Source organism: Dermacentor andersoni, chromosome 7 (assembly GCF_023375885.2).
Source record: "Dermacentor andersoni chromosome 7, qqDerAnde1_hic_scaffold, whole genome shotgun sequence".
NCBI lineage: Eukaryota > Metazoa > Arthropoda > Arachnida > Ixodida > Ixodidae > Dermacentor > Dermacentor andersoni.
In genome coordinates this window covers 109,815,723-109,843,177 of record NC_092820.1, presented here as the reverse complement: position 1 = coordinate 109,843,177, position 27,455 = coordinate 109,815,723, and the positions used below count along the sequence as shown (strand labels likewise).

Genomic DNA, 27,455 nt, shown 5'->3' with positions numbered 1-27,455 from the left:
CGGCGATGGTGTTCTCACCCTTGGACTTTATACTGAACATCACGGCGATAACAAAAATGCGCCTTCCGTTTCATGTAATTGTTATCGCAATAAAAACTGGTTGTATGGCTAAACAAATTAGGCAGGTTTAGTGTAGCATATAGCAGCAAACGCAATGAATTAGCGCTGCGTCCTCCACACTGTACATGCGCCGCACATCAACAGTCTTGGGGCTCTTATGCACGTATGCCATTTTAGCATTCAGTCCTAATGCACGCAAACGGAGCCTTACGTAGAGCAACATGGCGGCGCCCATTTGATGCATCAACGGGGGCCGCCATCTTGCTCTACGTAAGGCTTCCTTGTGAAAGTCGCCTGTTTCGAATACATTGAGTCGTCGGCCTTGGCTCAATAATTACTCACAAATGCTCGCATTTGCTTTATATTTGTGTATTGATGATTCGACAGCGGCGTACTCGTGAGAAATGGGCGCAGTTTTACAGATACGTTTGTGATTAGTGGCACAGTATGCTTAACGAGAAAGTTTGGCCATGTTTGCTCTTGCCAAATTGGGGTGGTGCCAAAGCCTGTATCTATATTTTCATTCATTCTCCCGCTCCAAAGGATACGGCCCGAAGTCAAGCCGAAACAGGCAACAAGAAATTATGTATGCTCGGTGCTTTTGGCCATGATTCGTGCAAGCTTCACGACCCAGTACGATGTCAACCGCTTGAAAGAAGTATTCGCTTGTATTCAATTTAAAGAGAAATGGAGACTAAAAGACTATTTCGTGCCGCGTAGTGCAGTTCTAAGCGTTAGCGTTGCGTCGCTAACGCAAGTGCTTTAGGCTATGATAAAACTCTCCAGTATTCCTATCAATGTCCCACAACACAAAGCAAATGAAGCTGACATACTGGAAAACAACGCAGAAAGCATATTTTGGTCATTGTCATACATCTTAATGTAATTACTGAGACGCGAGAGGATTAGATGTGGTGCTAAATGCTAGTTTTACGTACTAAAACAGCGGACAAAATACAACGCTTAAAGCGTGAACCATTATTTTGCACACGGACTTAACGTTCGCTTATTCTGTTCTGTCAGTTGCTGATAGAAAATGTCGTGGTTGGCTACGGGTGTGGCCATGTGTCCCTTGTTCTGCTCGTAGAAGCGTGCACAACAGTGGTAGGTGAGTAATGAACAAAGGCGAAAGCCGCAGCTCTGCTGGTAGATATGCTGTCCCACTATACCGTTACCGACATTAGGTGCAACGCTGTGGACGCTAGAGAGATTTCGCAGTGGCAGAGTTCGCGCTTAGAAATAGTTCGATGTTACTTGACCATAATTGTCCGAAGCTGTTCTTTATATAGGCTCAGTATTGAATGAAATATGTTTCAGTTCGCCGATCTCTTACGTCGAATTCACGGAGAAAGAATCGTGGTTTGCTAAGACGAATCGAGGTTTGCTAAGTTTGCGTGGCGGCGCCTCCTTCGGGCGCTTTTCTACTTCTATCTGGGCAGTGCGCTCGGTCTCTCTGGCGTCTTTCGCTGCCTGTCGTGCTTCCTTCAGGTGGTTCTCTTCTTCTAGCGGGGCAACGTCCATGTGGACCAGTGCACAGTATGGCGTGGTGAGGTGTGCTGTTGCGAACATGCACTACATCCATTTTCACATTGTAGCTAGTAGCATCTCCAACCAATCTGCTTTGCCGGTGGCCATTTCAGGCTTACATCTATTCTCGATTACGCGAAAGCCAGCAATTTTTGGGGGGTTTTTTTTTCTTTGCAGCCGGTGGCGGAAGCCTCACGTGCATGCTCGCCCGAGAAAAGGCCGTTCGCGAGCACCGAAGCGTTGACGGAGCGCGCGGAGAGATACCTTTTTGAGAGCAAACATCTTGCCCAACATGCACAGTGTTGCACCTGATTAATTAAACGGCACATCGTAGTTTTACTTTTCTACGCAGTAGGTAAGATGGCGGATTGCGCGCTGTTGCTATATATAGCTACAGATAGCGGCGCACATTTTGAAAATATTTTCCGGTGGCTAAACTTTTCGACGCAGAGTATCCGAGTTAAAGTGTCCGTATTTAAGGTGAATTCAAAGTTTCTGTTGGCTTCATTTGAATGTTCTTCTAATCTTACAAAAAAAAATTTTCCTGAAACATTAGAGTAATGGAGCCTGAGTGCCAGTTCATAGAAATATACGAATACATAAAACGTTACTGTAAACTGAAGCGTTAACAATGCATTTCACATGCAATTCCAAATTCCACCACGCGGATGTCCAGCCGTCAAGTGGAAGAGTTGATGATGCGGTAACTTTCACATCTTAATACTTGGGGGATGTGCTGCGCATGGTGCACGCGAAATGTTCATTAAATTTTTCCACAGCAGTGGCTGGGTCGATATTTCTGTCTGGATGTGTACACAAAAGTTTCGGTATTGTAACTTCTGCGGGTGTTTCTGAAAGTTCTCGTCATTCTAAAAAGCTGAGATATATCCTATTAGTTGCTTTAATATTACCAGAGCTCGTGTGACAGATTTCTCTCAAGAACAACAGAATGATGCGGCTCCTTTTTAGCAGTATATATTGCAAGTAACTAAGCATCCTTTGGCATAGCAATACTCGCCGATGCTTGCCTAGTTCTGCTGTCGGGATTATTACCGGTCTATTGAATTCTGTAGCTGGAATTTAAGCTAATAGGGAGTTTTAGTTTAGGGGACGCAAGGCGTTGGGTCCCCTAGTGCTTGGGTGCGTTTGCGTTTGCGTACGCAAGCAGAAACACGTTATAGGTTAGCGGCCCCAAACGCAAGCCGCAGTGAGGTCGCATGCGCTCGCAGCGCCATCAACATCTGATCTTTGCTGCGTTATTATTTTTTAAAACATGAAATCAAGCATATGAAGTAAAGCACATAAAAGTATTCTTATTAAAAGCAGTTAATAGAGAGGTTTAGAGTGTTCGGTATTCGGGTAAACGCAGGCTGGGGCGTTGGGGCGGAGCCATGAACGAGAGCGGCTGCATGGTGCAGCCACCTGGTGGCGCAAAGTTCAAACAGACAAAAACAGCTAATATTGCAGTAACTAAGTGTATTTTACTTTGCTGCGGGTATAAATTTTTGGCAGCAACACAATTACGCCAGTGCCGAAAATTTACACCAGCAGCGAAGTAGAATAGACTTGGTTACAGCAATATTAGCTGCTTTTGTCCATTTGAGCTTTGCGCCGCCAGGGGGATGCACCATGCAGGCCGCTCCCGTTTATGGCTCCGCCCCAAGGAGGATATATAAAAATTGCTGGAGTGGAGAGAGCGCGCTCCGACTGAAGCCTCCGTCCGCCATCTTACCAGAGGCAGAAAGCGCGCTCGGCGCCGGCGGCACCGGCTCTCGCTGCTGTTTTCGTGAGTTGGTATGCAGTGCAATTTGATTTGAGGGGCATGTAAACACCATCGATTTGATTATGGTTGCCTCTTGCGTTGCCTACGGATGTGCGAACAGGCTGAAGAAGCGTTGTGGCCTCACGTTTCACATGTAAGTACACGAGAACACGTTCATTGGGCCACTACGCTCGCGTTGCCGATGGATGTCAACTGATAAGTTGTGTGTGTGTGCGCAACGACTAATAGTCCTGGAATTGCCGACAGGTTTCCAAAAGATCCGGAGCTGAGGAGCCTGTGGGAGCGGGCTGTTTGCCGTGAAAGGTGGCATGCGAAAGATGGAGATCGCCTTTGCTGTGTGCATTTCGCGCCGGAGTGCTTCGACCGCACCGGACAGACAACACGACTGCGTGCGGGTAGTGTTCCTTCTGTGTTCCCTGCGTTTCCGGAGCATCTACAGAAGCCCGTGAGTATGTTAGAACGTCGCGCGATGTATTTGTGGCGGTCTCGTTTTCGTTGAGAAGAAGTGACCGTGATAAGCCGGATAAAAATCAACACTGTGTGCCCTGCCAGCTGCAAAAGCGAGAAATGCGACTGAGTTTCTCGAGCTCATTAGACCGCGGATGTCGTTTTCAACTAATGTGATTAAATTTACCATTGTCACAGCTAATGAAAGGCATTACCTTTGAATGACATTCTATGAAAATTACACCAAATTTGCTGTCTGGCAGGGTCGCCTCAGCTAAGCTGTAACCATGACATTGGATAGAGACCGCTATTGCGCCTAGATTTTGCACAGCTTCAATTTTTTTTTCATTTTCATAGGATAAAAAGTACGAAAACTGCTACTCATAACCGTAGGCTGCAGATGCGGCTCCAGTCTGCAAATCTGTTCAGTAAGCGCGCGTCGGTGGTGACGTAAAGAGATCTAATTAATATGCAAGCTCAGATGCTAAACAAAATAAACAGGCTAATGATTTGAAAAGATGCTTAAGCAAAATTTGAAAATAACATACATCCACCTTTATGAAGCAGTAAGTTTTGGTAGCAAATGAGGCATAGCTTTACAACTGCTTATTTTTCTCTGACTTGAGACTCATCAGATGTACATATGGCGTCTATTTCAGATGAAAAGGAAGCGTCCAGGCCGCAAGCATGAAGACTGGTTCCAGAAACTGGAGGACCACATCCTTGATCTTGATCCACTTGATAACCATATTTATATTTTGTGCAAAAAAATCGCTGAAGAATATATAAAAGTGAGAATACACCACATGACGAAAGAACGAAACTGTGAACTGATCAAAAACAAAGTGAGACCACTTTTGTCGAGGGTGATTATTTTCAATCACCAGTAGGGTGTTTGTCATGGTGTTCTTGACTGTATGTGAGACTTTCTCCTTAATATCTGCTCATTTGAACTTCCTTCTGCGTATCAGTTGGCTGCTGGTTGATGGTAAATAAACGACTACAACTAGAACCACACATTTGCATTCCTTTCTAAATGGGAGCAGCTGCATCAGCAAAGCGAAAAAGCGTGAGCGCAGCTGCATTACGCTTTTCTCCTTAATATTTGTACAGTTACACTGCCTTTTACATGCCAATTTTCTGCTAGCTGATGGAAAATAAATGGATATAACTAGAACCACTCGTTTTTGTTGCTCTGTAAATGCGAGCAACGTCATCCGCAGCGCGGAAAAGCACGAGCGCGGCAGTGCTAAGCTTTTCTGCTTAATATTTGAACTGGCAAACTGCCTTGTACATGCCAGTTTCCCTCTGGTTGAAGAAAAATAGACGTTTAATACTAGAACTGCTCGTTAGCGTTGCTTTGTAAACGCGAAAAAGCGCGGCTGCGCTATGCTTTTCTCCTTAATATTTCAGCAGTTAAATAGCCTTCTTCACGCCAGTTGGCTGCTACAGTTGATGGGAGATAACCGTTTACAACCAGAAGCACTTGTTTTCATTGGTTTCTGAATGCTAGCGCCTTCATGAGCAGCGCGAAAAAGTAGAAGCGCGGACAGGCGCGGTTGCGCCGTTGACTTTTGCCTCTGGTAAGATGGCCGCCGGCCGTTCGGCGCGGCTTCACCCTTGCCCATAGGCGCGTATAGGCGGCTTCCACTCCAGCAAGTTTTATATATCCTCCTTGCTCCGCCCCAACGCCCCAACTGCGTTTATCCGAATACCGGACACGCTAAACCTCTCTAATATATATAAAAACGACTTCTGTCGACACTTGGCGAAATATTTATTAGGTTATCTACCAGCTAGCAACTCCTAAGTTCTCCTACACCGCGAGAGTCACGTGGGTAACGTGACCCCTTAGGGGCAGCGATGTTTTCGGCCGGCCAAACAACCCAAGGACGCAAGTAGACGTAGCGGTCTGCGCATGCGCAGTACCGTCGCCCCTAGTTCTTGCGTACGCAAGCCGCTTGCGTCCCCTAAACTAAAACTCTCTAATAAGCGTTTTCTACGCGCAAGCGTAAGTGACCGGCCAGTCAAGTTGGCGACGTTTGAAGCCGGGAACGAAGCGAGCACCGGAGGAGGAAAGCGCCTGAAGGTGGAGAGGATAATAGCACGATGGGGAAAGTTGGAGCGATAGCGCTGAGCGCGCGGAAAAGCAATACCACCAAGAGAAAACTCTATACTGCGTTTCAGGCATCAGGTACACCGCTGTGAAGGCTAGAGAGATTTCTTGCAGCGGCTTCGGCCGCCCTTAAAAATAGTTCGATGTTCTTGATCGCAGCTCTGCGAAGCTGCTCTTTGTACAGGCTCAATATTGATTGAAGAAAGTGTTAATCCTTAGAAACAAACTGTCGTATGCGGCTATCTAATGCGTTGTTTTGACCGATTTCTTTATTGGCAGGCCGTCGCACCAGCCTCAAGTGCGCGCTCGTGTGAGCGAACGCCGTTGGTGCGCAGCGAGGCATGGACGGTACTCACGAAGTAATACATTTTCGTCACCGAACTCCTTGCCTAGCTTCCACAGCGTTGCGCCTGCAGTCTGAAACGGAGTACAGGTGGCGTTGAGCGAAGCGGGAGAATAAAACTGCTTAAGAGGAAAAGACGAAATTAAGAAAGAAGCAATTTATGATAACTCAAAGGGAAGCGCATTATTTTTTCCAAGCGGGATGAGGACGCCTTAGAACAAGCTCCTACGAAGCGAGATATAAGAAGGAAGAAGAAACATGTGCTTGCTGCGGTAAAGCTAGGGAAACGCTGGAGCATGTTTTAAAAGAATGTGAAGATACCTGCCTAGCGGTCGATTCAAAAACCATTGGCCTCCTTGAAGCCCTTGGGTTCAGCAAGGGCAGGGGGAAAGTAAACATGTCCGCAATATAGATTAGAAAGAGGTGATTGGAAAATTGGTGTAAGAAAAGTATGGAAGCTACAAAAGACGGAGTCCCACTAAAGCAAAGTTCTCAATAGGGCGTAAGAAAATTTGGTGATGGGAATTCATCGTGTTTTTTTTTTATTTTTTTTATTGCTTAACCTGGGTAGGACATTAGGCAGTATAATAGCAAGAGCTTGGTGGCGCAACCCACCGCCCGGTTCCAAAGGGGACGCTCATAACATCCATGCATCCATCCCAAGATGAAAAGAGGTGAAGTGTCGCGGAGCAGGAGGGTAGGCTGAGGCACGCTGGGTTGGCCTCCTCTGGCAGTTGCTAAGGGCCGTATAGTGTGCCGCAAGTGTGCCGTATAGACGTACCGCGCTCGTCTCGTGTTGCCGTCGTACCCGCGCGCCGTATGCTGCATGTGCGAGTGAAAGTGATCGAAGGTGAGCCGACGATGGCGGCTCAATGTCACGCGCACAAGGCAAGAACGCCTCCTCTGGCAGTTGCTAAGGGTACTGTGTGCCGTATAGACGTACCGCGCTCGTCTCGTGTTGCCGTCGTACCCGCGCGCCGTATGCTGCATGTGCGAGTGAAAGCGATCGAAGGTGAGCCGATGATGGCGGCTCAAGGTCACGCGCACAAGGCAGGAACGCGGCGACGAAGCGCGGTCATCCCATTGGGGTGGGGGGCGTTTTACTCCGGCGGCTGCTATTTTTGGCGCGGCTGCGAGAATCCTATCTTGAAAAGGGCGTGGGCGTTCTACTCCGGTGGCTGTTGCATATGGCACGGCCGCCCTAGCCCTTTCTTTAAAGCAATCTGCGATGCGGACAGTCTCGTCGTCTAGTCGCACAGAGCGTCGATAGCTTCGTGTGCGCTTTAGCACCCATACGTTTGCGCGTCACCCACATTTACGAAGTGAAACGTCACTAACGTTGTTTAATGTCAGCTGAGCTAGCGTGCCAGTTTTCTTACGAGAACCATGCGAAAATGCCGTTCGTATTTGTGAATATATTTTGAAAGTATTTGGGCAACTGTACTGGTCAAAGGTTGCTTGGCACGCTTCTCTGCTGCGGCGCCAGTAGGCAAATAAATTTTACGTGACCTGGGGTATGGTAAAGAGAAAGAAAGAAATATAGGTAAAGATTTAGATGTCCACGTCCGCGCTTGTAGTTATCACTCACTGCTGAACTTAGGCTCTGCTTTTGAATTAGAATATAATTCCAATTGAACATTGATATTTTTACATCTTACTTAGTAAGAGAAGTCACATTTAATTTAAATTGTTATTAGGCGCTTTGTCCAACTTCCGAGAAGGATATGTCAGACGTTGCGGCTAGTACAATGAGCTTAGGTATTTCAGTGCCTTTTGAATGAGTGTATCCAGTATCAAGCCCGTGATATTTTCGTTCATGGCTCACGTTGCGAAAGAGACAACCAAAAGAGACCTTCAACACAAGTGTCATAGATCAGCTAGGCCTCGTTTGGGAAAGTCAGAATGTAACCATCGCCATTGGACCATGAGTCACCTTTACCAGCAAGTAGTTTCGACTGGGCGAGCAGGTGCATGTGGCCGTCAGCCTGTCGTATTTACTTAAATGGACCCGGAAACAATTTTGACGATATTGTACAAACGTGATGAAACCCTAAGATAGGTCCTTGTGATCATTAATTGAAGCATATAAGTGCTCCGCTTAAAGCGTGTAATTTATTATAAAGCTTTCAAAATGTACATCGCTAACAATCTCAGCATGTCAGCCGGCTGAGTTTTCAGCCACCCCTGACCAGGTGACGCGAGGTGACTATATATCACGCCAGTAGGGCGACATATCCGATTGGCTGCCCAGGGTGCGTCATTGATCATTTTTCCAACTTTGTGGCCAACGAATGTTGTTGGTTATAGCAGGAATGTTAGTTAATTTGTTTCTGTAAAAAAGAAAGTTAGAGAAAGAGAATGCACAAAGACACATTACCACTAAACTCAAGGCTTCTGGAAGACAGCAAGTGTCGTCTACATGCGTTGCAACGTGCTCCACATTGACAAGAGCTCCGCGGTCAGTAGTGGTCTCGATCGTCCTTTTCGTGAGCACCATGGTTCACCCTTGTTACGTCGTGAGCTGCAAACAAAGCGACTGGCAATATGTCAAGCAGTGACATCGTGTCCCTCTGCAAGGCAGCAGACGAACGGAGAAGCTGCAGCGCCTCGTATTGTCGGTACCCGACCACTGCCAGGATTTGCGCGGTTGAAGCCGTTACTTTACGCCAGAGGATTACTACCACAATAGTATTTCGCGTGTCCGGTATTCGGGTAAACGCAAGCGCAAGCGGACTGCTCCTGGCCGTTTCACGGGATGAACGGAGGCGTGAAAGTGAACCGTCTGCATGCTGCAGCCACCTGGTGGCACAGACCTCAATCAAACAAAGAACTAATATAGCACTAACGAAGTATACACTACTTTGCTCCTGGTGTAAATATTTGGCAGTAGCGCAATCTTGAACACGTTGTTTTAAAAGTTTGAAATGCTTTACACTTGGTTAGAACAATATCAGTTCTTTCTTTGGTTGGATAAGCTCTGCACCACCAAGTGCCTGGACCGTGCAGACCGATCAGGCGACTCACGTACCTCTCCGTTAAACTCCTTCATCACAGCAATAGTAGTATGGAGGGGCTTTAGTTAACGCCTGCTCCCATCCACTGAAACGCCCAGCTCGCCTGTGGTTACCAGAATACCGGATACGCTGCTTCGATACTTGTCGCTAGTGATTGACTGCGAGGCGGCTGGCGGAGGGGGAGAGGCTTCACGCGCTGGCTCCAATACAACCAGAAGTCCGCAACACGACGTCCCATCATGACGCATAGCGAAGACAGAGCTTAGCCCCGATCACCCGGCGAACGAGTAGAGGAGAAAATGCGCGGTTATGGAAGAGGGTAACTTGTCATCGTCTGTAGCTCTCTTAATATGAGACGCTTCACACAAATTGCCGTGTGAATGATTTATTGCAGCTGTACGCTACGCGTCTACAAAATTTGTCTGAACAGTTTCAGGAACTCTTTAATTCACTCGGATAAACCGTTGGACGGCTCTAAGGGCTCAGCACCATTATAAAAAACGCACACATGTGGAACAAATTCTTGGCTAAAAATTGACACAAGTGTTTGAAAAAATTCATGTCGTGTGAAAACACAGCATACTACTCCGACAGGTTTTTTGCTCTTGCTTCTTAGGTAGAACCAACTATAGAACACTTGTCTAAGCGTTAATTTTTTCACTTTCTTACAGAGGATTTCCCTTCGGAGAATAGGAGCCACAGCACAGGATTTCTTCAACTGTCTTATCTGAACCAAGTCGTTCAAGTGTGCTCTAATAATATACGTACAACGGGTGTATTGAGCATTCTTTTACAAAGCTTATCTCTGCGAACATTTTCACAACTGTGTATGTGGGCGTGGATCTGAAAACATCCTTACTGTCACTTGGAACACTAGTATTCTATTTTTTATGTCTACACTACATTGGTCTGCTTATTGCGACAATAACAGTCACCGTTTCTGCATATCACAGAACGCCCTTAAATATTCTCATCTTTATTGGACTTTTTACTACCATGACGTTTCGCATGTCAGAAAATGCAAATCAGTCGACAACTAGCTCTACATGTAGGACACAATGTGAACATCGTCTCAATCCTCCAAGCTGCAACTTTATATAACCATTATCATGCCATTAAATGGACTTATGTCAAGTCGATTACCACATTCAGCTTCCTAAATTCAAATGACAAAACAAGACGAAGGTTAGTACGCTTTACCCAGACATTACCTGAAATTGGGAGGAGGTGATGGCAAAAGCTTGTAGCGGTCTGCTTACCAACTGCAAATAACAATCTACGTATTTCGCTCATTGAAGAACTACAGCATGTTTGAACAGGTGGTAAAAGTGTATGTTCAACAAAAGTGCGAAGGGGCAAAAAAGACGGAACATACCACACAAATGCTGACTCATGGCTGAGAACCGACTCACGAAAGCGCTGATCCGGTGCTTTTGTGGTGTTTTCTATTCTGTGTTCAGAGTGTTCTAAACTGTGCAGTGTCGTCTTTACCTTTCAGTTTCAGGTACTTCATTCTGCAGGACCGCGCGAAGTTGAAGGCAGCGTCCCAGATATACACAAAGCAATCTACATGCAGCTAGGCCCTCTTCCGACGGCTACAGACTCTGCTACTCTAGAAGTAGGAAAAAAAACCAACGATTTTTTTTTTAGAGAAACTATGGCTATTGGTACAAGATGGATACCTAATTAAAAATAAAGCGCGCTATGTCAAAGATAACCGTACCTCTAAATATACCATGGCAGTTATCCCACAGAAGGCCTAAGAAGAATGAATGAGTTGTGCCATTATTGTCGCAACATTTTAGCTATGCTTAACAACGCTCGAGTCCTAAGCCTTAAGCACAGACCACACGTGTACGCTTGCCGTCACGCCAGCTCGCTTCTGAGTGCCTATACGCATCCGCCCGCGGTGCGCGACAGATGGTGCCTGTTGGAGCGCATGCGGCCATGGCCGTCTGCACTCAGTGCTACCAGACACCTAAGCCACTTTTATTGTAATTCAAACAAAACTTCCTTAGTTTTCGTTAGACTTTTTGCAAGATGGGATTGTTCCGTCTCTCTTTGTCTTATGCGAAAATAAACATGTGCGGTAGAAATAGAGCGCAAGCTTGAAAGCTTCTGTATTGTAATTATAGTTCAGAAAGGCTTGTAAACAATGAAGCCATAGTGTTTAAGGTAAATTGATCTATGACGCTGAAGCATAACGTCGTCGCGTCAGAAAAGGTGCCGAGAGAAAAAACTTCTGCAGAAATCACAATCATGGCCTGTGTAAGTGAGTGGTCGAAAAGTAGAAAGGTAGTCTTCAAAGAATTATGCACTTGGATGCACATATTTGTTACGGTGAAGACATACAGGTACTGTTTCTCTTTGCATTGCCCAATTTTGTATGCAACAGAACCGATAACCACTACATCTGTAGCTGTGCCGGTGCCGTTGGGACCTGGATTCTTTTGAGATCGTGGGCAGGTCTTTCCCTGGATACGCAGTTATGTTTGTGAAAATTGTTTTATTATCTTGCTAGAAGGAGGACAAACGCGTTCAAGTTGGATCTCTCGTGGTTGAACAAGGCGGAGCACGTAGCACTACACAGTTCAAAGCTGTGCTCGTTGGTCTCGTGGATTTGTTGCCGCAAACCATACTATTCTCCATTCTTGTTTTGTTTCACCTTTCGGGCTGGATTTAGGCACTATGCAGAAGAGCGCGAGCGCGCGGAAGGCGGGAGGGGGGCTCTAAATTGGAGGCCAGGTGGTCCCCAGGTCCGCTTAAATGACGCATCGGAGTCTTATACAAGATGCTGGAAGGCCATCGCTTACATTTGGTGCCGCGAAACGGGCATTTACAGCCCAAAACATACGAACGACCATCAGTCAAGAGCCAAGAATGGACTGACTGAGCCGAAGCGGACGTCACGGTGAGCTCAGAACATTGATTATAAATGAGGCAAGTGCTCTTTTTGCTGACTCTATAACTTACATTTAGTTGAATTCCACGTATGAGTGACTGAAGACTAACAATGATGATGTGACAAGGTTAAATGGCTGCATTGAACAGCCTATAACAGAGAAAGAGTTCGACATTGAGCATAACGCTGTCCTGATATATGAAGACAATGCGACGCGGTTTCTTGCAGAGATTCTCTATAGGAAATGTCGAATTTGCTGGTCGTCGAAACATGCGCAAGCAACGGCTGCCTATACATCCGCAGCATCATTACCCAGCACTGGAGTCAAAATAACGAAACTGATGATAGCTCCTTTCTATAGAGAATTATGCAACGGGATCGAGCTCTGGGAACAGTTTGTCTAGATAATTCGTAATATTTGAAGTCTCACACCCACAGAAGAGATCTTTTATCTTTGACTGCATCTAAAAGGAGACACTGGATAGGTAATTGCGGGCCTTCCGACGACTGATAGTTGCTACCAGGATGCCCTCAGCGCGCTACAGAAGCGCTTTAGTGAGAAGACATGCCCAGCTAGAGCAAGAATATTTTGCGAAGCTACGGATGCTGAGCCCTGTTTGTTAGCCAAATGACACTTGGGTCCTAGGAATCTTGTACGACTAAGTGCTCAGAAATACTAAGTGACTGCACACAATGGCTGTGAAGAAGTCACCATGCTCATTTATGAACTGCGACATTTCCTTGTGTACACTACTAAGGGACATCATCGTGCAATACCATCAATCCTGCATCATACAATTACACGTGACGCAGGAGGCGATACATTAGACGGTCGTCTCAACTTCCTATCAACTAAGCCTGAGAGCTTAGAGAGGAGTGATTTTAAGCACCCCAGATGACGAGACGTCGGAAATGCAAGCTTGGCAAGCCAGCCCACGCATGGTAGTTTCGGAAACCCTACGTGCAACTCAGCACGAGACACAAATATAACTGCGTGTCTTGGTCGTCGAGGCAACACAAAGCAGAAACGTGCAAAACTGAGTTGAAATGACACTGTTACTCTGCTTCGAACTGGCAAAAAGGTCATTCCGTTACACAACCAAAGGCCATCAAGCATGGGACTGCAGAACGATCTCTTAATCTACACCTAGAGCTCGGTATGCTACAATTACGTGCGACCCAGTTTATGGAAGGCACAACATGTCGTCAAATATTACAGCCAAACTACGGCAGTTTGCGTGTCCAGCGCAAGACGACAGGTAACCGATAACCACGTCTCTAGCGTATTTCTTCTCTAAACTTTGTGAACCTAGGACATAAATAACACCTAGCTGTTACATACTAAGGGTGTTGAACAGTTGCAGCCAGATAACCGTGATAACTGGAAATTTGTCAAAGCACCTGAATCTCAAACGCGCAGAACAAAATATCACAGCAATCATTACCTTCGCCAGTGCACCGGTCTAAACAGCACATAGGCATCATGTCATAGAACTCCGCTTGCGGAGTTTTTTGACAGAGATATTTGTGTGGTACATTGAGATTGCATACACCTGGCAGGAGATAAAACCTACCAGGGTGAACATAACTTTCTTGGCATCGTTAAAGACGCTCGGAAAAAGCCGGTGGCACCCATCTCGCGATTACTATTCCCGGTGATGCGTTTAGGAGTGAAATATTCTGTCGACTCAGCCTATTGCCACCTTCGAAACGAGTTATGCGTAAGGGGTGTGCTGTAGCAAGATTCTTTAGCGCTTCCCTAAGAACACCTGGTGCCATCTAGCGTCGCCGCCACGAAGCCTTTGCGTGGTCTCGAAATGTATGGCGCACCGGTGCGTAGAAACGCTGAGAAATGTGTCATGCAGCAACCGGGCTCCCCTCTCTCGCTTCTTTCTGGACATGCTGCCCCATCTAGTGACACTGCCAAGAAGTCTGCGCGTGGCCTACGAGACGAGAAGTGTGGCGTGCCAGTGCCTGCTAAAGTTCGGAAGTCTTCCCCCGCTTCCAGCTCACTGGCATACACTCAGTGACCCAAATTAACGAGACGTTCATTGAAGAGCGGTCATACCCAGTGCATTCATGGCGCAGCTTGCTAAAGCGTTGGCGTAAAAGGCATTCATTGAAAGCGGCACATTCCCGTAATAACTTGCGACAAAGCCTGCCAATGCGTCGGGTTTCTCTCCTTTATAACCCATTATGACATGGGTTAGAGTCCGCTGACGGCTGGAGAAATTTAAGGGATCTTTTTCGTCATTGTAGAGGGGCAGATTCACAGTGGTACGCACCTAGTTATCAAAGTTGGCATCTAAGACATTCATTGAAGAGCAGGCACACTTACTGGCACATACCGAGTTACTGAGGTTGGTATAGCAGCCTTGAATAGCAGCGCGGATTGAGTAGCACACACTCAGTGCTCCAAGTTCACGTCAAAGAGTTTCTTCGACCAGAGCCACCTACCCAGTTCCGCACCTGCAGTGGTCCATGTTGGAGTGAAAAAGGTTCGTTGAAGAGCGGCGTGTATGTAGGCATTCTCACAGACTTACTTAAGCAACTTGATGATGATGTAGGAGATTTTATGGTGCAAGGGCCAAGTACGGCCAAAGAGCGCCATGCTTATATGAGTGAGTTGGCAATGTAATGATGAATTACAAGAGGTAGATATGAATTGAAGTGGCAAGTTGGCAGCTAGCATATTTATTATTAAATAACGGAATAAATCTCCGTATGTACAGGGTTTCGGTGTTTACGCAGTGACATTAAGGCTTTTACGACGCTGAGGGAGTCCGTGTATATATTGGCTTTGCGTAGTTTTGCTTACTTGTTTTCTTTAACAGTGTACAGTATTGCATAAGCTCAGGCGGTGAAGATAGTTGTTTCTGAGTGCAAGGGCATCCGATTTAAAGAAGAATGGTCCGATTGATGCATAAAACACGCCGGCATGTTACTTAGAAGCTTCAGTGAAAAACTCCATGCACAAGTACTTCGACTGAAGTTATAGGAAATGCATTCGAATATGTACCTCTGGGGCGTGTTTTTTCCCCTTTACGGATGGTGTATCGCATTCTGCGAACTGCCACTGCCACGGCGGTAATGGTTTCGCTGGGACCATCAGGTTATGCTCGAGAATTGGAACTCCCAATTCCTCATAAAGCTATCTTACGCGCAGAAAGAGTGGTTTTCCAGTTCCTTGTCGATTATTAAGCAGCTTTGCACATGTCATGTCATTTATGGTTACATAGGAGGGACAGTCGCGGTTTGCGTTCACTTTCAGAAAGTCTATGAAACTAGAGTACACCCTTTGAAGGTGAAGCGACCACTCATTAGCTTCAAAGTAGAGACTCTTCTCAGGACTTTGTCCTGAAGACACCCGTCGCCTAGCGGATACCTAGCTGGTGAACAGGGCCAATGATCTTCAAGGCGCTTGCACTGTCAGATTGATACACTATGCCCCCATATTCTAAGCGCGTACATGTGAGACTTTCGTACACGTTCATAAGACATTTCCTGTAGCTGCCATATGTTGTGTGATAAAATATTAAGAGGGTTCATTGTTTTTAGTCATTTCTCTTCGAGGTGCTTTATGTGTCGAATGAAGGCTAGCTTTGAGTCTAATATTACGCCTAAAAATTTGCGTTGTGTAGCATCTAGTATGTGCTGTCCATGCATTTCTACTATAGGCTCTGCAAATAAGCCTCTTTTTTGTGTGAAAAGGGCACAGGAGGTTTTAAGAGGATTCACTTTAAAGCCGTTCTCTTCTGTCCATTTGCCCACTTTGTTCAAGCCAAGCTGGACACACAAATAGCTCACAAATAGCAAGGTTACATGGCCGCAAACCCAACTGTACATTATCTACGCATACCGAAAAAAACATACTCTGCGGTATAGATTAGTGAAAAGGAATTTATTTTGACAATAAAAAGGGTACAGCTTAATATCCCACATTTGCGGCACCCCAGTTTCTTGTGTGCATAGCATGCATAGAGCATTGCCAACCCTAACATGAAATGTTCCGTTTAACAAGTAACTTTCAATTATATTAAGCATATTGCCTTGAATACCGATTTCCCAGAGGCCTCGTAAAGCGTCATATCGCCAAGTTGCGTGATATGCATTTTCCATGTCTAAAATCACAGAAAGAAAGAACTGCTTGTGGAGAAAGGCGTAGCGAATGTTTGCGTCAATGCGCATGAGATGGTCGGTAGACGACCAACCCTCTCTGAAGCCGCGCTGCTCAGGGTTGAGTATTTTGCACAATTGAAGGAAATGTAAAAGACGACGATTTATCATTTTCTCCAAGAATTTGCATAAGCAACTTGTGAGCGCTATTCGACGGTAACTGAAAACGTCGGATGGGTCGTTAGACTGTTTCAAGACCGAGACTACGACAGCTTCTTTCCATAAGGATTGAAGGTATCGAGCAGCCCAAATAGAGTTGAAAAGTGCCATAAATGTAATCTGTGTCTCTCTGTGTAGGTTTTTAATCATGTCATACATTATTCTGTCAGCTGCCGGTGCAGAGTTCCTACATACGCTCAAGGCAGCTTTCAGCTCGACAATTTTAACAGGACAATTGTACGGTTGATTCGGTCGGCATTTACGGTTTAATGACTTGAGTTCGGCTATACCTGCTTGCATTTAAGGAATTATTCTGAATAGTGTATGGCGCTAGATACACGTTCAAAGTGAATGCTAAGAACGTCGGCCTGGTGTTACAAGCTATTCCCTTTTTCATTGACCGAGGGCAACGGTGTGCTGCCCCTTTAGGCTTCTACGCCCATTCCACATTTTACCCTCCTGGGAATAAAAATTTATGATCGAGCGAAACCTCTCCCAGCTTTCTTTCCTAGCATGCCGTCTCATGCGCCGTCCTTGTCACTTTGTATGTTTAAATTCAATAAGATTTTCCGCCGTTGGGTATCGACGCAGTTTATCGCATGCTTTATTTTGATTCTTTCGTGTATCTCTGCAGTTTTCATTGCACTAAGGAACACGTCTCTTGCATGACTGGCAACACGTTTGCGGGATGAACTTTTCTCCAGCGTCAATAATAAAAGCGTTAAAATATGCTACGGCATCACCTCTGCTTAAACCGTGTATAACCTCCCCTGAGAAGTAAGTGCATTCTTTGAAACATTTCCAATCAGCCGAGTGAGTTTCCAGCCTGCGGACATGCGGATGATTGTCGCGCTGCATTAGTAAGTTTAGAGTCACGGGGTAGTGATTCCTCCCAAACGGCTTTCTTTTTTTAATATTCCACTCTAAATAAGGAAGAAGAGCTGCCGAGCCGATCGCTAGGTCTACGGAAGAGTAAGAATTAGGGGGAATATAAGAAGTCGGCTCCTTTTGAGTAAACAGGCATGCACCGGAGTTTACTAGGAAATTTTTTGAGTCGACTTCTCACGATTCTCCATTCGTGTTGTGAGCATTAATATCTCCCACGAGTAAGTAGAGCTCGGGAAGCTGATTAATGAGGTCATGTGGTCTGTTTAATGGGGTCTGTTTTCCCGAGATGAATATTTGGGGGTAGATATATGGAACATACAGTGACTCATTTATTAAAAAGAGTTGCCCGAACCAGATACTGCTTCAAGAGCCATCTGAAGGGCTATAGGTCGACAAGACACAGACATTTCTGCAACTATTTCTGCACCATCGGACGACGCGAAAGTGTCGTCTGTCTTTCCGGAAAATGGCGTATTGCAAGGAGAATGTTTGTTTCTGTACATTTAAGGCGTGCCTTTTGAACACTCGGCAACTTTGGTTTATGTTTGTTTAAGAGTTATATAATATTTTCGAGGTTATGAAAAAGTCCTACAGCGTTCCATTCTAGTATTTGTGTGTGCATAATTAGAAAACTGTTACTGCTGTGTGTTTAAGAGATTAGCTCGCGGGTTTGTCTTTTTTGGAGCACTCGCGAGAGCCTCGCCACTCCTTAGGCGCTCGCGGCGCCGTCTGCCTGGTTGTATCCATCGCCTCTTGCGAGACGCTGAACACGTACTCTTGCGAAGGCTGCATTTAAAGTTAAGGCCTCGTCTCGGGAGACGAGACCTTTGAGGCCACCATCCCGGAGTTCGATGGCGAAGCAGAGCTAGCTGCAGCCGCCAAGGGGACAGATGGCGTCACCGCCGGCTCACTGCGTGTAGGCCGGACAACCGCCAGGAGCCGTAGTGGCACCGCCCCTTAATGCACCACTTGGGCAAAGCTGTTCGATGGCAGGTATGAAACCCGGCTGCGAGCCTCCTTGAGCGTTATATTTTCCTTTACTTTGATTGTGACGATTTTTTTCATTTTTCCGAGACCGGCAGGACCGCGAGTATGTGGCATATACTCGCCATCACAGTTGGCACTGTGTGGAGTGTTCTGGCACATTACAGAGAAATGCTCAGTGTCACTACACTTGGCACAAGTCAGTCGGCCTTTATAGTTCTGTGAACTGTGGCCGAACCTCTGGCACTTGAAGCATCTGAAGTGCTGTCTTGTGCCTGCGTTTGACTGTTGTTACGCTAGAATAAAATCTTTGTTACGCTCAAATAAAAAAATATGTTCATTATCTTTGTTAACGTATGTCAGAAATAAAAAATCTGCACGTATTTACCTAGGATAAAGAATGTATAGTACACAGAACACCACAGTTCATTTTACAGGCTAATTTATTTACTGATTATCATACCCTCGGGGCTCAATGAGCATTATGAGGGGATGGGTACATGGTTTACAAACAATGAAAAACATTCATACCTATGAGGACAACAGTAAGATAAATAGGCAGAAACAGCAGCAAATAAAATAAAAAGAACAATGAAATTCGAGTCATTTCAAAAGATGATCGGTTACAACGGCCTTGAATGGTTATGCATTAATATAACATTAATAGAAGAGTAACGTAACCTTAAAATTATTTTACTTTATTAGAATAAAAAATGTAACCTAAAGCTTACCCTTAAAAGATTACGCTGCCATCATCGCTAGAATAAAAAACAAGTGTCCTTACCTATCGCCTAAGAGACACGAAGGCGAACGCCTTGTAAAGCCTACTGTAATCCACCCTAATCCTCCTTCATCCGCTCTATAATCCACCTGAATCCCCCTAATTCACCTTAATCCAATCATTAATCAATAATTAAATTTGCTAATCATTAATCATCTCTTATACACGGCTGGACATGCTTTGGTTCGCTTCTGGCCTTCCTTGGATCGTGTGATATGTTCTGAACCTCACAACACGACCTTGAAACATGGAGATCTAAGGCTTCTTCCTTAAAATTTACGTTTTCTTATCGCCAGCATAGAAACACATGAGGTTCCCCGCTCGGTGGCGAGCTGAGCTAGCACAAGCTTTTCACGCAAGCGACAAGCTCTAAAGAAGCCTGTTATAATCAAAACAAACCCGAATCAGTAATCAGCTGCCCACATTTGAACTTTGCTGCTGCTACGGCTTAATAAAAGCAAGAAGCTTAGCAGCCCGCTTGCCGATGCAGTGGAAACAAGGCGGGTTACGCAGACCGGATGGTGCCGCGGCACGGATGGATGGATGTTATGAGCGTCCCCTTTGGAACGGGGCGGTAGGTTGCGCCACCAAGCTCTTGCTACTATACTGCCTGATATCCTACCTCGGTTAAACAATGAAAAAAAAAACACTATGAACTACCACGCCCAAATTTTCTGATCCCCTATTGCGAACTGTGCTTTGGTACGTCTCCGTCTTTTGTCGTTTCCCTACTTTTCTTCCTCCAATCCTCCAATCGCCTCTTACTAATGTCTATTGCGGACATGTTTGCTTTACCACTGCTCCCACTGAACCCAAGGGCTTCAAGGAGGCCAGTGGTGCCTAAATCAACCGCTGGGTAGACGTCTTCACATTCTAATAAAACATGCTCCGTCGTTTCCCTAGCTTTACCGCAGCAACCACATGCTTCTTCTTCCTTCTTATATCTCGCTTTATAGGTGCGTGTTCTAAGGCATCCCGATCTCGCTTCGAAAACTAATGAGCTTCCCTTTAAGTTATCATAAATGGTTTCTTTCCTGATTTCGTTTTTTCCTCTTAAGTAGTTACTCATGGCAGGTTTCTTTTCCATTGCCGCCACCCATGATTTTAATTCAGCCTCTCTGACTTTCCGCTTGACCGTCTCTGTTGCTGTGTTGCCCACTCTACAGGCCACATACATGCTGGTAAGCTTCATAGTTCTTTTCCTCCACTGTGAATCAATGTTTTTCCTGTACGGATACCTGAACACTCTCCCAGCCCATTGCTGCAGTGCAGGCACCCACCTGCACTGCAGTGCTCCTAGCGCCAACCGCCGGCATTCATAGCATCCGGTGCCACCAGGGAGGCCGCGGACGGCACACTAGCCAGTACATTCTAGGCACTATAATAATAGTGCCAGCGCCATCTCTCGGTCGCATACTTTAGTTCGCAACGCCACCGCTTTTCTTATTTCCGTTGCCACGGAGGTGTCCGTTGCACTGTGTAAGGTACAGTTTCCCTTCTCTAAGTTTGTATAGGTGTTCTGCAGTGTTTCCAGGTTTGGCTATATGTAGCCTAATTGGGCTACAGAAAAAAAAATTCGGCGTCGACTTGGGCGAGTTGGCTATGTGGCTATATTTTGGCTATTGAAAACCTGCGACTTGGCTTTGTTTCGGCTATAAGGGGTGCCCTAATCCACGACCCTGCAGAGGTGGATTTCATCGAGTAGAAGCAAATCTGGAAGGCTATAGCTGGCTGAATCGGCAGCGCGGCTGTGCATGTGTGCCTGCGCTAAATGGCTCCCCCCTCAGCTCGTGCGCCATTCTCTGAGCCAATGGCTTTGATCTTTGATGCACTTAAATTTACACCACGCTTCACCGGGCTAACATTTGCTCGAGCAACATCGTGTCATGTTCGTCTTATCCCGACACCCGATCACCGGGCATCGGGGTGAGCCCGGGAGTAGAGGGTGCTTCATAGTACACTGTACGAACAGGGCTATGCTCGGAAACGGAGAGCAATAAAATAGGGTTGGGCGATCGTGGCGCCGGCATGAAAGAAGGGAAGCACGGCTAGATGACACGCTACAGTGTGTTCATCGCCAAGTATAGTGTACTAGAATAAATGACATTACTCTAGCACACTATAATCGCCAAGGCTTCTGGTTGAAGTAACGCGCCGGGCACAGCTTTTGGCCTACTCCACGTTTCTTATATGGTAAGCTCTACTGCAATTTTCCGTTATGTGCGAGATGAACTTTAACGCGACAGCGTTAAGGGCCCCGTGTCGCAGAAAATCTGGTGTCGGCGTCGTTAACCGTCTGAGAAAAATGATACCGAACCACGAAGGCCCTTCGGCTGGCGCATAGGCGTTGCTGAATGAATTGCATTTCTAAATAAAAATGATTAAGAAAATTCGTAAAGTAGGACTTACATACAACCTACAGACATGATAGCGTCGAACTGTAATTTGAATATACCAGAAAACGTCATTCTGTTAGGCAGAAACTCAAACACACACCCCTTTTCCACCTGCCGTTTGAGGTCTGTCTTAGTGGGAGCGGCCCGCCCCACTCGGTTCCTTACACCACCATCCAGCACTCGCGGCAGCGGCGCCGCGAGCCGTGCGGGGGGAATGAAAAAAAAAAAAAGAACCAGAAAGCTCGCCTTCGTGCATAGCGTTCGCCGCCAGCGTTGCAGGTAGCCATTACGGTTACATAAGCTGCATTCGTCGGGAAGCGGGAGAAGCAGTCATGGATATTTGAATGCTATTGCGTTCCACCTTTAATGGCGAAACTTAAAGGCACTGAGAACCAATTTTCATGGTATACCTATTTTTAATGCACTGGAAAGGTTAACGGTCAGAGTGTCTAATCATGAACTGGTAACGCGGAAAACGTCGTGCAACATTTTTCATCAGAATTTTTACGATGTGCAGTGAAGATGTATACCCAAGCAACAAAAAGACCGTGGCAAAAAGTCGGCCCGACGTCTCCGGCCGACTGCAAAACGGTTGGCCCGACCTCGGCAACCGAGGGCGGCCCAGCTTTGGGGATTGACATTGGCCTAACGTCGGCCGATCGTCGGCAATCGATGTAGGCCCGACCACTGTGGCCGACTTGGCCGACGGCGTCCCATACGAGGGCCTACCAAGGCTTTAGGTACGTAGTCAGTCGGCCAGCCGTAGGGCCATTCTATTTGGCCAACGCAGCCGAGCGCATGCCACACGCGGGCCAGCCATGGCCCTGACGACAATAATGGTCGGCATTGCACCGGCCCGGTGCTGAAAGCCGACGTTGCTTTTGACGCCCCGAATAATCGTAGCTTTTCCATCATGCATTTACAACAGCATGCGCATCATGCATCATGCTTGTGTGGTGGCCGGCATAGAAGTACCACACGAAAGCGAACGCTTTTTTGTACTTTTCATGCCACATAAATGCCAGGCAAAAGATTCTGATACAGGTCTTTATTTCTTGTAATTGTATATGTACACCGACACGTTCACAAGTTTCAAACACTAGTTCATATTTGGTGGGCTTGAAGCAGGGTCACGGCGCCTTCTTTCATTCCGGCCTCCATCCCTGTCAGCTGCTCCAACCAACCAGCGTTTTGCGACTCCAGCCACTGATGCTAGTGAAGCGTCAGGGAACGTGCTCCTCACAGATGCTGCAAAAAAGCGGCACATATAAGAAAGCTGCCCCCGCTTGGTGAGTCGCATTCCATTTGAAGAAGTGAAACAATCAAAAAGATCATAAGTCAGATATTCACGAAACATTAAAGAAACGACAACAAAGCAATATTAGGGACGTGCAAATCAGTATCGAAGCTGTCAGGAAGAGTGGCTGGACGACACAAATCGTGTAAGTACCGGATAGTTGGTAATTTATATGTCGTTAGCAATAGGGGGAACTGAACACGGAACCATAGCAAAACACGCATACACAGTGGCTACTGTGTCTATAGGTAGCGCGGCTATTTACACCACGATAGGTCTTGTTGCTTCCTGTGAGCACTGTATGAAACAGCCGAGTTGAAACGCTGAGACAAAGAACGCGCCGGAGCCCGGAGCGCGCCAAGCGGCACAAGGAGGTGAATAGGTAAATGTCTGGAGAGGCAAGAGGGGAAGCTTATGGCATGATACATATACTTGCTGACATGATGGCAACGATGATAGGTCTATGTTTTGCAGAAAACAGTTAGCATACATGGGTTAAAGCAGAAACAGCATATACAGCATATATTATATGGTGAAGCAAAACAAACTCCTCAAAAGCAGTGGCAAAATATGGACGCCGCAAGTAGAACTCACTTATTACGGCATTATTTTATTAAAGAAAATGCTAATACTGGACGCAGCAAGATGCAATAAGCAGCAGCTTGTTTGAATGAAGAAAAAAAAACTAAGCATGCAGTTGGTACCGATGTTCGCAACGTGCACTAGAAAGCTGATTGTTATGCCATATTTCTTACTTATATTCGTGATGGCCATGAGCTTCACGAAGGCGTGCTTCCTCCCCTGCGACCCTTTCCAGCTGAACTGCAGTGCAGCTTCATTTGTAAGTATGCCCTGCAGAATAGTGCTCACGGCACGACCGGTGTCAGTTCCTCCGTATCTGGAAAAAAAGTTCACCTGCACGAACCAGCGCACGTAGAGTTAAACCAGACATCCAAATACGTGGTTATCGTGGTATGTAAAAAATAATGGCCAGGATAAGAAACGCTCTCGTTTTAAATGTTTTAACCACATAAAACAAATATATCTAGAAACAACGTTCTATGACAGAATGGCATATGGCTGCGGTATTGTATGAATGACAAAATGAAAATCAACCAAATATTAAACATGAATACATAGTTTCTCTAAAAAGAAAACACAGCATGTCATTCACCATCTGTTCCATGCGGGAATCTGAAGCTAAATATTCCTCTAAGATACGCTTTAGAGCCGCCCAAGGAAACATGAGGACAGGAAGGATAGGTTTACCGACTTTGGTCGGAATATCAGTGAAAAAAAAAACCATCCAGGCAGCGCGATAAATGAATACAACACATAGTTGCACAAACAAAATAGCACGCAGACTGCCACGAGACAAATGTATAGGTATACATAACGTCGAGACCGCGGTGACAAAGTATTACACGTAAACTACGAAAATGCAACAAAAGAAAAATTGAGGAAGAACTTACATATGGGCTATCCGCAGGGTTTCACATACGTGTCTTCTTGTCTGATGTTCCTGGATCTACTCTAGTCCACATGCGGTGAAGCGCGCCACACACAATCCATTCTTACCTGCAATGCACCAGACGTATATCATACAGGTATTTACAGTTATGTTTTTTCATCTGTGGGAAGGAACGAAAGCAACTTCTAATTAATTATGACTTTTCCGCAATAATAACCAGACAAGCGTCTTACCCAATTTCTTCCCGAATGGTGATAACAGTTCCGAGCGTAGCAGGTCATTCGCACACTGTGCTTCAATTTAAGCAGTGTCGTTCCAGTGTTTCCTAGAGAAAAATTAACGAGAATACAAGACCAAAAAATAATATTAGAAATATATACATGAAAGTACGTCTCACATTTCCCTGTCCCAACTCTCGAACGCTTGATCCGTTCTCATGTAAAGCCTCTTTTTTTTTTCTTCCTGTCAGAAAAAATAAGCCAGAAAGACAAGGAGTTTATCATACGTTGCAAAACCATTTACACAATACAAAGCGACCTTTGTTCACTTGAAAAAGACAGTCATGCATTACACAACGTGAAATTAAAATGCCACTTACGAGTACGCATATCTTGAACGGCGAGGTACGGCGGCTCCACTGCATGTAAAGGGCTTGCGCTGTTCTTGTCCATGTCACTTTTGTGTAGCTTGCGTTTATATGCGCAGTCCATGATAACAGAAATGCACCAACTAGTCTACCATGAGACGCGGAACGAGCTGGCATCCAGAGCTAGCATTTGGCGGCAACTCACGCACCCGCGCCATTTGGCGGGAACTCGCCTGCGCCCCTGCGAGCAGGTGGCGTTGGCCTGACGAAGAAAAAATAGACAGCAAGGAAAGTCCCGTTTCGCTTTCTCGCCCCGTCCTCGCTGGTGGGAGCTGATGCTGACAGAGAGAATCGCCCGTCCCTGCTTTCCAAGAACCTCTTCATTCCTTCTGGGAGAGGGAGAGGCGACAGCCCAAGACGACCTCGGTTCCCCACACTTTTCCTTTTTTTTTCGTTTTTCAGGCGCTTCCTGTGAGCGCGTTGCCGTTTCCTTTTGGTGTGTGTGCTGTGCACGTGCGTGCGTGCGTGTGTGTAATGAAAATCTGCGTTCTATATTTTGCAGGGATTGGTAGCGCTATACGAATATGTATATACCTTATGTGAACAATAATTTTGACCTCTTCAACGTGTCGAACAGTACTTTGGGTGCTATGTACGTTAGCATGTAGGTTCTGTTTTCTTGTTTGGGAGTATTGTACAAATATCGTATAATCTTGATTGGTTTCCTTTTGTACTTGCTCAGTATTGTATACCTGTTATTACCGGGTGCAATTGTCTTTGTTTTAAAAGTGTCGCTGTAAAGGTTCTGCCAAGCGAAAGGGGGCTGCGGCTTTGTCAATCTGTATCTGACAGCTTTTTCTGCGCCTCTGCTGTCTGTACCTTTACAAGGCAGAAATAAATAATTTGAATTTTAATAAGTATTTATCGTCAAAGCATCACGTCTATATGTGCACGAAGTTCGATAGGTGCATGCATGCATACACAGTCAATACGCTTTCCAGAGAGCTTTGCACGAAAATGGTAGATATGCTTCACAGGAGACGGCGCTTGAAAAAACACTCATAATATACCATGAATTTATTAATTCTTAACTGCTTGATTGTTGAACGTCATTAGTTAATTGAGCGAAAATTGGAAGAATTTGATCTAACTCTAGTTCTTCCCAATCAAATCCACGTCGACAGCAGAAATACTCTATTTTATGATTTACATTGATTGGCATGCAGCCTTAATTATTCTTAGACGAATCGACAAGAGCTAGAAAAATTGCAGATTTTGACATCTCTTCACAATTCGCCTTCGTATAATCGCTTCTTTCACCCTCCCCAGTGAAAACATTCAACTGAAACGTTTCCTAGAACTGTACAGTCCACGAGTCGCCTGCGCTTAGTTCGTTTGACGATTTTTTCTGTGCTGCGACAGGGCCGTTTACAATTAACGCGCCGTTCGCGAACAATTTTGCTTGACTCTTTCTGCAGTTCAGATGACTATTACGAGAACTGTCTAATGCAATATCCACTTGATTAAATTTTGTTCCCCGTTAAATAGTTATTTTCTCGATAGTTTAACTACAAAAGAAGAAAGCAATAATGAACGACACAATAGTGTTGCAAACATATCCGTTTTTGAAGTATTGAAATCTTGTGCTTTTTGGTAAAGCAAATGTAATACTTACGCGATATGTCTTCTTCTTGCGACTTGCACAACACTGGTCTCCACGTACTCTTGCTCTCATAATAGTGGTCGTTGCATGCGCACCCGCATATATGGCGAAAATAAATTTGATTCTGATTTCATTATTCACTCTAATTACTAGAGTTCTATCAGTCCAGAACAAAACACAGAACCATCCTTTAGCCGGAAGGTGATCTAACTGCCAGATGAACTGTCACTGACGTCTGTATGTGATGGTTGCTGTTTTTCCCCGTGTGATGAACCGCCGTCATCGCTTTTGTATAGCTGGTATATATTCCGTCATTATATATATTCGTCCTTCAACATTTGTTACGCAAAAGCAACAACAACAAAAAATTGCTGCCTCTCACTTCTTCAAAGGACTGCGCAGCCTGTCGGAACGCACTGGCGCGTGTGAACGCATGGCCTGAAGGTTCAATTTCAAAGTGTTGTTCAATTGCTGCCTGAACCACTCGTGAAGACCTTTCGTGCCCCGTTACTTTATTATGCTAGCTTTTCTTGTGACCGATGACAAGACATTAAATTTGGCGGCCTCTGCAAGACTAAGCTGCATCAACACAGCTTCTTAAATATACGAATTGGCTCAGCGGCTGTCGGACAGTGTGCATGGTCCCTTGTGGCACGTCACTAAAAAACCAATTAAACGCTTAGCGTATATGCACAAAATGATGCGACCACTAATATAACATGAGAGGGGACTTTCGGTCTCACAAAAAAAAAAACGAGATATATATATATACATATATATTACACGAAGTGCGCATGCGCACAAGCATGATGCATGATGCATGCGCATCATGCATCATGCTTGTGTGGTGGCCGGCATAGAA

General features: G+C 45.6%; 1 protein-coding gene and 1 long non-coding RNA gene across 5 annotated transcripts in view; one reads left to right on the top strand and one right to left on the bottom strand.

The window, feature by feature from the left end:
• The window catches only part of LOC126534649 (BPTI/Kunitz domain-containing protein-like), a 50,627-nt gene extending 40,318 nt beyond the window's left edge, over positions 1–10,309 (top strand). Inside the window, exon 5 of the mRNA XM_072289093.1 lies at positions 9,962–10,309. Coding sequence (XP_072145194.1) covers positions 9,962–9,983 — 22 coding nt within the window. The 3' untranslated portion in view covers positions 9,984–10,309. The remainder of the gene's footprint in view (positions 1–9,961) is intronic.
• A 12,300-nt stretch (positions 10,310–22,609) lies between these two features.
• On the bottom strand, positions 22,610–25,999 carry LOC140219489 (uncharacterized). 4 transcript variants are annotated; one of them, XR_011895798.1, is made up of 6 exons: positions 24,943–25,999; positions 24,742–24,806; positions 24,578–24,669; positions 24,346–24,451; positions 23,629–23,788; positions 22,610–22,824 (listed from the first exon to the last, which is right to left on the bottom strand). It is a non-coding gene; the product is annotated as an uncharacterized lncRNA (long non-coding RNA). The 4 variants fall into 4 exon arrangements; XR_011895796.1 differs by having other exon boundaries at positions 24,346–24,504; positions 24,735–24,806; positions 24,943–25,998; XR_011895795.1 differs by having other exon boundaries at positions 24,346–24,504; positions 24,943–25,997.
• Between the last annotated feature and the right edge of the window lie 1,456 nt (positions 26,000–27,455).